Source organism: Cicer arietinum, chromosome 4 (genome assembly GCF_000331145.2).
Source record: "Cicer arietinum cultivar CDC Frontier isolate Library 1 chromosome 4, Cicar.CDCFrontier_v2.0, whole genome shotgun sequence".
Taxonomy (NCBI): domain Eukaryota; kingdom Viridiplantae; phylum Streptophyta; class Magnoliopsida; order Fabales; family Fabaceae; genus Cicer; species Cicer arietinum.
In genome coordinates this window covers 61,578,375-61,589,083 of record NC_021163.2, presented here as the reverse complement: position 1 = coordinate 61,589,083, position 10,709 = coordinate 61,578,375, and the positions used below count along the sequence as shown (strand labels likewise).

At 32.8% G+C, this 10,709-nt stretch overlaps 1 protein-coding gene across 1 annotated transcript; it reads right to left on the bottom strand.

Annotated features, from left to right (window-relative positions):
- Window positions 1-2,574: 2,574 nt before the first annotated feature.
- On the bottom strand, window positions 2,575-10,709 carry LOC101506313 (glycine dehydrogenase (decarboxylating), mitochondrial). Its single transcript, XM_073367744.1, has 15 exons — window positions 9,218-10,709; window positions 8,414-8,659; window positions 8,248-8,325; window positions 7,834-7,934; window positions 7,554-7,749; window positions 7,097-7,222; window positions 6,359-6,544; window positions 6,130-6,243; window positions 5,451-5,603; window positions 4,665-4,853; window positions 4,389-4,466; window positions 4,176-4,301; window positions 3,962-4,060; window positions 3,350-3,467; window positions 2,575-2,810 (listed from the first exon to the last, which is right to left on the bottom strand). Exons 1-15 carry the CDS (start codon window positions 10,571-10,573, stop codon window positions 2,716-2,718), a joined length of 3,261 nt encoding a protein of 1,086 aa, XP_073223845.1. The 5' UTR covers window positions 10,574-10,709; the 3' UTR covers window positions 2,575-2,715.

Genomic DNA, 10,709 nt, shown 5'->3' with positions numbered 1-10,709 from the left:
TTTATCCCATACAAGTATTACGATTTCTGTGTAACTACAACATTACATACCATTACATTCAATCATCAAAACATAAAATAAAATAGTTATTATATTTTCAAGATGAAAATAGAAGTCAATGACTTCACTAGTGAAGAACGTGAAGTGGCTGAAGCTATTCTTTTATTGCAAACGCCATTTCAAAAGAAGAAGACTATGAAAATAGTTTTAAATGGTAAAAAGATTTGTGAAGGAACATATAATAACAATGTATGTTCATCAAAAATCAATTCTAATGTTGCTATGAAAGATGAATATCACCCTCCAAGTATAAAAATTGGATTACCTGCGTATATTGGAGAAACTATAAGCCCTCAATATAAAAGAATTAGACTATCTAAATCTGTTGGAGTGTGCAACTATAGTAAGGAATCCATACACTCTTCAAATAAAGCAATTGGATCATCTACCGTTGTTGCAGGTGATAGTAAGGTATTTCTACACTCTCTAGATAGCAACAACAATGTTACTATGAAAAATGAATATCACCCTCCAGATATACCATCAATTCAAGGTCTTTCAATCGATAATATTATTGGATGTAGTAAGCCTTTTGAGAAGAACCTTCAAAAAAGTGATTTGGAGAAGAGCCAAAATAGATTGTTCTTGAGCAAGAAACATGCAGAAACATATTTCTTGCCGTTGTTGAGAGAAGGTGAAGACATTAAAGAAGGAGTAGATGTCATTGTCTATGATATGCAAGGTACTACGTTCTCCATGACATTCAAGATTTGGGCTAAAAAATATTATGTTCTCATGGGAGGATGGAAGAATTTCTTTGAAGCACATGACTTGCAAGCAGAAACAGATTGTGTAACAGTGTGGATGTTTCGTCATTTGAAATCGATAATTTGTGTTTTGCGCTTAGCGTGAGAAGATTATCCACCAAAAATAAAAAATCTCTTTAGATGTCTCTTCTGTTTATTAGGAGTCTTTTATCAATAAGAAAAGAGTATTTGTTTTGTTACTTGATGCAACTTGATGGAGGCTGAAACTTATATTTTATTTTTTTAAATTTTATTTTACTTATAATTTAGGTTTACTCGTTTGTAACGTTTCAAAACAAGCTGATAAGATTTCCGATAACTATCTCAATTTTGTTATGCAAAAGATTGGAACTAAATATTATCTTTTTGTAAACTTATTTTTTACAAATCTTGTTACAACTTAAATTCAAATAGTTTATAACTATTTTTTTTTTATGAATAAGTATTCTGACTACTCTATGGTGGGACTCTTTTACGTGAAAAAGAAAACATATCAAAGTGTTATTTTCGGGTTTTAATTTTATAATTTTAGTGCATAAGTTTTAATTGGTAAAATTGTTAAAAATAAAATAAAATGAGTTTAGAGAATGATTATTGTGATGATGATGGCCTCTTCAAAAGGATGCGGTTTTGTTGACTTGGCTTTGGGATCACAATTTCTCCTTTCTTTTTTTATTTATTTATTAATCACAAATTTAAGGAATTTTTTTTAAGATAAAAGTTCACTTAATATATCATCATTTAGGTGTGTTTACAAAGAATCTTAAATTGCAAGTTTTTCTAAACTATAACTGTGATTGTATATAAGATTGATGTAATAATTTGTATGGCAAATTGAGAATGCAAATTATGGTCATTGCAATAGGGTAAAAAATGGTATGTTGATTTACAATTAACAATAATTCAATTAGCAACTTACTAAATACGATGAATGTGATTATTTAAAATTTATGTTACAAATTGATTGAGAAATTAAAGGGAATATATTGATGATAATAGGTTGATGTTAACAAATTAATTGAGGAATGATGAGTGACTTCAAAATTAATTAGTAGATATGTTTAAGTATAGAAAACAAAGAAGTTTAGTGAGATCTAAAAAGTTCTTTTTACAAAACAAAGAAGTTTAGTAATAGAAAAGGTGAAAACAATAGTACATGCATTGATGGATTAAGGTATGGATAATAACAAAAATGAATTGCATTTAGAGATATGAATGATAGGATATTAGCATGAATGAATAGAAAATAGAATTTGAAAAGAGTGAATGATTGTAAAGAGTGGCACATCAGATTTTTATGATGTGAAATAAATTTGAATACATGACACATAAATAAATAATATATTAATAAATAAGGTTGCAAAATATTTTAATATATTATAATAGATGCGACATGTTGAGTAAAGTATATGAATATAATCAACAATATTATAAAATGTTGGAACTTATCTTGCTGAAAGAAGTTCCTATATGAGGCATATCATGTACTAATGTACTAATAGTATTAATAAAGTGGAGGTATGAGATGCTACCGCCGTATGACTAGGACTAAGTGGTGTAATATTTTGTTGTTTTAGATGCTCTTTTATTCACATTAATAAAATTCATTTTTCACATTTCTATATAGACACAAAATACTCTACATTCCATGAATCTAAATGGCAGCAGCAATATAATATATACTTTTTTTGGTTCTGTATAGGAGAAACTTTCATTCTTGCTTAGAGCCTTTTAGGCTGAGGAGAGGGATATGACATATGAGTTGTGGTTGAATGAAACTTAAGAGCAGTGAATTATCATCCTTATCATAAAGTCAATAGATGCAGTGACTGTATGAATAGGAATAGTTTATGTACAACTGGAAATGAAAATAAAATACGTAAACAACAATGGAGGAATACTATTATAATTATGCTGTGGCAGCTGCTTGTTCTTCAACACCCTGTGATGCTGGCTGAAGTGTGCAAATCAGGTTGCGGTCACCATACACATTATCAACACGTCCTGATTCAGACACAAAAATCACATTTATATATTATTAGTCTATGAATTAGTCAAGTTGAATTGTTTTTATATAAGCTAGAAGTTATTTACATAAGCTAAACTATCATGAAGTGTTTATAGAAATAAGTTGAAAACAACCTACAAACATGTCAGAAGTTGTTTTTATAATCTCACTCTCACAAGTACTAATGTTAGTAGATAAATTCAAATAAGTGAAATAAAAAATTATTAATTGTGGTTGAAGGGGCCAAAATGGAGGTGGGGTGCATGACTAAAAACTGCAGAAAATCTTTGAAATATATATTTTTTCTATCCTCTCATTGTTTATGAACTTCATATCATACCTTACATATGGCAAATGAGACTATGAAGTAGCTTATGAATGCACACTTAATTAAACTCCCTAGAATAGCTTATTGATTAAGCACTCAATCAAGCTATTTTACTCAAACACACATCCATAAGGGATGATGAGTAGGTTAACTATGAGAAGAATATCAAAGGAAACATACATACAGTTATATAAACAACATGATTACCTGTGGTAGGCCAAAACTTGGCAACACGGAGCCATGCAGCAGGGAAGGCTGCATACTCCCTGGAGTATGGTTTTGTCCATGCATCAGCCATGAGCAGTGATGGTGGATGAGGGGCGCCCTGCACAAAATTTTAGACAATCACTCACAAAAGTGCATGAAATAAGCTGATGAATCTGTTAACAAAAATTGCAGCCAATTGTCTATACTGTATACTCTTAGAATCTGAGTTGGGTTTAACTCGAACCTACAAAACCTGACTTGTAAAATGAGGGGTGTCTTACTCCCAACACACCCCTCATGCCCAAGAATGGATTTCTAGAGTGTGGCTCGATAACGGGTGATCAAATGGATCTTGGATAGACTCTGACACCATCTTAAAATATGGATCGGGACTAACTCAACCTTTACAAAACCAGTTTGTAAGATGAGAAATCTCTTCCCCTTATAAACATATTTTTAAGTCATATCTCATCCAATATCAGATGTGGGACTCTCAACATATACTATTAAATAATCGAACTAAAATAAGTAGTTTTCTTCATAATTAATATCATATAAGCGGAAAAAAAATTTCCGTGTAGTAAACTAAAACTAAAACAAAAAATATTTTACCTTAAGGACATTGTTGTGAATGTCAGCATTTCCTTTCTCAACCTCAGCAATTTCTTTTCTGATGGAAATAAGAGCATCACAAAACCTGTCTAACTCAGCCTGCAGTAATGTTTAGTTGAATCAGAGAACAAATTACACATGTCAAATTTCAAAGGAAAAGAGGCACAAACAAAACAAGGATAATTTTTTTTTTCTTAAGAAGGTTCATAAATACCTTGCTTTCACTTTCAGTAGGTTCAATCATGAGTGTACCAGGAACAGGCCATGACATTGTTGGTCCATGAAATCCATAATCCATGAGACGTTTCGCAACATCTTCAGGCTCTATTCCAGCAGTGTTCTACAATGGAAATACCTTATAATTAATCAAAGCTTTGAATGATTATGATTAATTGAAAAAGAAACTTCAATCATCAAATTGTCTAACCTTAAAGCCTCTTAAGTCAATAATGAACTCATGAGCAACTGTTCCATTGACTCCGCGGAAAAGAACCGGGTAATAGTTCTATAGAATTCAAAGTATGAGTAAAAAATCAGGTTCATCATAGATGACACTAACAAGAAGAAAAAAAATTGGTAAAGAAAATAAATGTGATTGTTTTAGGATAAACCACGATATCCATACGGGCAACTGCAAAGTCTAATCCTCGAGGTAACTGAGATCCATTTAAAAAATAAATGTAATTTATGACAAAGTTCAAACCTCCAATCGTTTTGCCATGTAGTTTGCATTCAAAATGGCTATCTTTGAAGCATCAGTGAGTCCTTGAGAACCCATCATGGCTATGTATGTGTAAGAGATTGGCAATATGAGTGCTGATCCCCAAGGTGCAGCAGAGATGGAACCAAGTGGTTGATATTTTTCAGGGGCAGGAATTCCTCCAGTTGGCACCTTCATTATAGTAACAGATATAAGAAAAATAGGAAGACAAAGATGTTATTAAACAGAAAGAACAAACTTAAGCAAATGTTTATCTTTACAAGGATCTTAGTTTCATGTATGAGATAACGAGGAACTATGTAATCCAATATGGAGGAAGTTAAAGGCTAATTTCATATTCTGTGAAAACAATGCACTTTCTAATGAAAATAATAATTAAACTTGTATGTGGTTTCTAAAATTTAATATAGTATAAACTACTAAATCTGACTTTTATCTAAGTTATATTTTAATTATTATTCTCATTTCCTATTAGAGTTTGTTTCTGTTTCGTCATTAGATTTTGTCGGATTTCTTTTACATCATTCAGTATAACGAAGCACAATTTCCTATCATTATAAATCCTTCTTAGAGTTATGTTCATTCTTGAAATAATATAAATATAATTAAAATTAATCCATGTTCTTTCATCACTTTCCCTTGTAAATATTTTTGACTACTTTGTGCATCAAGAGTGGCATGATCACCCGCAAATTTCACCCGTCCATCACACAGGTCAATGCACTAATGATAACATATTGTCATCCATAATTAGATATGAGTACTTACCACAGGATGTGAGGGTAAAAATGGTGCCAAGTGTTTCTTTACACCAATAGGACCCATGCCAGGGCCTCCTCCTCCATGAGGAATGCAAAATGTCTTATGGAGATTGAGATGGCAAACATCTGCTCCAATCCAACCTGGGCTTGTAAGTCCTACCTGTAAACATGAACCAAGTTTCCAATATAGTATGAATATGATAACTGAATAAACATTTTTTGAAAATTTGGCATAATTGTTAAATTATGGCCCAGCATGGTATGTAGCAACTAGCAACAAAAGCGTCAGTTTTGTGCTGTCTAAGTTTTGGAACACAATAAACCAAGTGGTTAGACTCAAGTCGTTAATGAGCTTTAGTCAAGGTTAAATCGATCGGAAATATCCGAGTTTGATTACCAAGTGGTCAGCCATTGACCCGACTTTACTTACCTACCGGTAGAACTCTGGATTACTAGAGTTACATTACTTTGAAAACCAGAGGGTCAAGACAAAGAAAGATTTTGGAATACAGTATGATTGAAGATATTGGATCAACTCGGAATTGGAAAAGACCCAAAAAGATAAATTAGTTTCTTGAACTATATTTCTTTCATAATATCACCATGGATTGATATGATATCTACCCTAAGAACTATTGTCCTAACACAAAGTACATAGACTTAAAGATATGCATCGAAAAACAAACCTGTGCATTCATGTTTGCACCATCCATGTATACTTGACCTCCATTATCATGGATGATCTTGCAAATATCATCAATACCTTCTTCATAAACACCATGAGTTGAAGGATATGTTACCTACAATTTATATAAAAACCATAATGAATATATACACGATTTCCAAGTATGACCACATTCTTAATTCATTGGTGTATCATCAATAACATAAGATTCTATCAGAAGCCTATTGTACCATAAATGCAGATAAGTTGTCCTTATGTTTTTCAGCAGCCTTCTTCAACTCTTCAATGTTAATGTTTCCCTTAGCATCAGTTCCTATGGTGACAATTTTCATTCCACACATAGCAGCACTAGCAGGATTTGTACCATGTGCTGAGACCGGTATAATGCAAACATTGCGGTGGTGGTCGCCTCTCGACTACAATTAATCCAAGACAATAAGAAGTGAGAAGTATCACAAGAATTTGTAAAAAAAAATAATCCAAGGCAATAATGTAGGAAAACCTTTGCAATTTTTCTAGATATTTAACAAGAGAAAACAACACAATTTGAGGCTACATACTATTGGATGAATTGGAAAATACAACATTAAATTATAACAAAACTGAAAATCTTTAATATCCTACAAGTAAATCAGAAGAACAATAGATGTCTGATAAATATTGGCCCTATTTGGATAAACAACTTAATTAAGTGTTTGTAGCATAAGATTTTACCATATAAGTTCTTATGTATAAGTTATTTTTATAACAAAAGATAAAATAAAGTCAAATTATTTTCATATAAACTATAACCTATTTTTAAAAGCTATAATGGAGAGCTTATGGAAATAAGCTGAAAACAACTTAAGTTATTTCCATAAGTTCTCCCCAACAGTTGAAATTATCGATAGATAAGTTTAAATAAGTCAATCCAAACAGGCATATCATAAGTTAAACAAAGTCATCCATAATTGTCAAAGTTCCCATACCAAATGATATGCACGAATAACCATGAGTCCAGCATATTCTCCAGCAGCACCAGCATTTGGTTGCAGAGAGAATGAGTCAAATCCAGTGATGGTACACAACAGTTCACCCAAATTGTTGAACATTTCCTGAAACAAAATTTGCTTGTTTAGACATAGAAATCATAACTCTATCCCATATTTTCAGGCATTAAAATATATATAGGGTTAAATAAGTCTTAGTTCCTAAAAAAAATTACTTTTTAAGTTTAGTCGCTACATAGATTTTATTCAATTTTAGTCATTTTTACAAAAGCTGAGTGCTTTTTGTCCCAATGAAAGCAAAATAGGATTAAAATTGGAAAAACTTTATGTAGGTTCTAAACTAGAAAAGTCATGCTAAAAAACATATTTAACCCGAACATATATAAGAATATCTTTGCATCACTATTTTTGTAAGATTATTTAACCATCCTATTACCTGATAACCTTGAGCCTGTTCAGTTGGTGCAAAAGGGTGAATATCAGTGAAGCTAGGCCATGTCACAGGCATCATTTCAGTTGTTGCATTCAGCTTCATTGTACAAGATCCAAGTGGGATCATACTGTGGCAAAGTGAGAGATCTTTTGATTGTAGCCTATGAATGTATCTCAGCAACTCATGCTCAGTTTGGTACCTATAAATGAAAAATAAAATAAAATTATTGTAAGCTTCCAAAATTAAACCACATAAATTGAAATTTTGTGAAAAAGGGATATACGTGTTAAAGATAGGGTGTGTCAGATAAGGGCTCTCCCTAACTAATCCAGAAGGAATTGCATTCTGAACTTCAGCTGCAAGAGATGCAGCTGTGAATGAGACCTGTGTACAATAAAGTATTAGATAAGTAAGACTATGTATGGATAAACAACTTAATTAAGTGCGTTTATCATATTTATATATAAACTATATCTATTAACAAAAGAAAAAATAAAGACATACTGTTTTTCGTATAAGCTATATGCTTTTTTCATAAGTTATCCTGATGATTTTATGGAAATAAGTTGAACACCCTTTCAAATAGTCTCACAAGTTTTTATTCCAATAAGTAGGCTCAAATAAGCCGATCCAAACAGACTCTAATTATACAATTGATAATTGTGAAAAAGGATATACAATATATGATTACACTTACAGATTTGCCACCAGCAAAAACTTTGTAAAGCTTATCAACATCCTCTAATGTGGTTGTTTCATCAAAAGCAACAGTGATCTGAAAAGAAAAAAAGCTCTCCATCATAATCCAAAGACATGTAAAATACAGTCAAAATGATTTGTACAAACTAAAAAGCAACACTTACAGTGTTTCCATCTACAACTCTCAAATTGATTTCACTTTTGACAGCAGCATCTGCAATTGCTTTGGCATTTGAAGTCTTAATCTTCACAGTGTCAAAGAAAGGAAGATCCTGAACTTCCACAGTTCCAAGCTTCTTTAATCCAAGAGCAAATACACCAGCAAGACCATGAACCCTTTGTGCAATGGTTTTAAGTCCTTCAGGTCCATGATATACAGCATACATGGCAGCCATGTTTGCAAGCAATGCCTAAACAAAACCAAACAGAATCAAATAAAATCCTCAACCAATTCACTCATGCAAAAAAAATCAAATGCTCTAGGAACATAGCAATACAAAAGATGAATCCATCCTTAACACCATATTCATAGAAGAGCTATGTTATTCTGACACACAAATTTGACAACAAAAATTTCAACAACAATTTGTATGGTTAATGCCATTATAGATGGTTAATCAATATATCAAAGTGTTGCAACTCATTAACCAGAACACAATTACCCATTGTTTTCAGGTGTACATTTGAATACAAATCGATGTTAATTTATCATGTATATAATTAGAAATTAAATTATAAATAGCTCTTGCACACCAAAAATGGCCCCCGGTTTCAAAAAAAGATCCGCGACATCAAGATTTTTTTATATCTTTATGACTGCATCGCAACGGTGATTGAGGTTGCATCAGCCATATTTGATGCGACTTTCCATTATATAAGAAAAATCGCAACACGACTGCAACACTGAACTAAAGACTTACTAAATATATAACTTAAAATTAACTGAACCAAACCAGCAAAGTTGTTACCTGAGCAGTACAAATGTTGCTGGTAGCCTTATCCCTACGAATATGCTGCTCCCTAGTTTGCATAGCCATCCTCAAAGCACTCTTACCAGAAGAATCAACACTAACACCAATAATTCTACCAGGCATCATCCTCTTATACTCTTGTGATGTAGCCAAAAAAGCACTCTTTCCAGAAGAATCAACACTAACACCAATAATTCTACCAGGCATCATCCTCTTATACTCTTGTGATGTAGCCAAAAAAGCAGCATGAGGACCTCCATATCCCATAGGAACACCAAATCTCTGAGCTGAACCAACAACAATATCAGCACCAAACTCACCAGGAGGCTTCAAAACAGTCAATGCCAACAAATCACTTGCCATAACAACCTTAACCTCATTAGCATGAGCCTTCTTAATAAAGTCACCATAATCCAAAACCTCACCTTCAGTACCAGGATACTGAACAAGAACACCACAAACATCACCAGATTTGTAATCAATATCCTTAACATCTTTCACCACAACTTTCAACTCAAATCCATCAGCTCTTGTCTTACATATGTCAATTGTTTGTGGATGACAATTACTAGCAATAATAAAAGTTTTTTTCTTACCCTTTTGAATATTATTACACATAGACATTGCTTCAGCTGCAGCAGTACCTTCATCAAGCAATGAAGCATTTGACATAGGCAAACCAGTGAGATCAGTAATCATGGTTTGAAAATTCAAAAGTGATTCAAGCCGACCTTGTGAAATCTCGGCTTGATAAGGTGTATACTGAGTATACCAAGCAGGATTCTCCATTATGTTCCTCAAAATCACAGGTGGAACATGTGTGTTATAGTAACCCATTCCAATGAAAGATTTAAAAATCTTGTTTTTTGAAGCTAAATATTTCATGTGTTCAATCATTTGACCTTCTGTTAACCCTCCATCGAATTTGTTAAATTTCATTTCTTTTAAACGGATTGATTTCGGAACTGTTGCATCAACAAGTGAATCAAGGGTATTGAAACCACATGATTCAGCCATTTTTGTTTGTTCTTCTGGTGTTGCTGAGTTATGGCGTCTTGGGAATGTGTCACTTGGTTTTAAAGCTTCTACGCTAATGGATCGAGATTGTGAAGGGTACCCAATACCGAGAAAACCAACCACGCTTCGTGGAACGTTGGGTTTTCTTGTGAAAATGTTATCTTGTTTGGATCCTCTTGTTCTGTGAACAGAGTTTGAAACAGAGGAAACGTACCTTGATGAAGGGATTGGTGTTGTGGAAGTGTTCCATATTGTTTCATTGTTTCGATTTTGTTTTGCCTCTGAAAGAAGACGCTTCAGAGTTGCACGGTTTGCGAGTCTACGAGCACGTTCCATGAATGCTGTTGCAAAGCAAAACAGAACAGAACAGAGAAACAGAACAGAGAGAAATGTGTTTTTCTTTTTATTGGAAGTTGAAGAAGTTGTTGTTATGATTCCATTGAAGTGTGTGTGAGTGAAGGTTGTATGGTGA

Coding starts and splice junctions, on each gene's coding strand:
- LOC101506313 (XM_073367744.1), bottom strand. CDS start 10,573: ATGGAACGTGCTCGTAGACTCGCAAACCGTGCAACTCTGAAGCGTCTT. Junction 4,854..5,450: donor TTTTACCCTCACATCCTGTG/GTAAGTACTCAT, acceptor ACTATAATGAAG/GTGCCAACTGGAGGAATTCC. Junction 4,302..4,388: donor TTGACTTAAGAGGCTTTAAG/GTTAGACAATTT, acceptor TTTCCATTGTAG/AACACTGCTGGAATAGAGCC.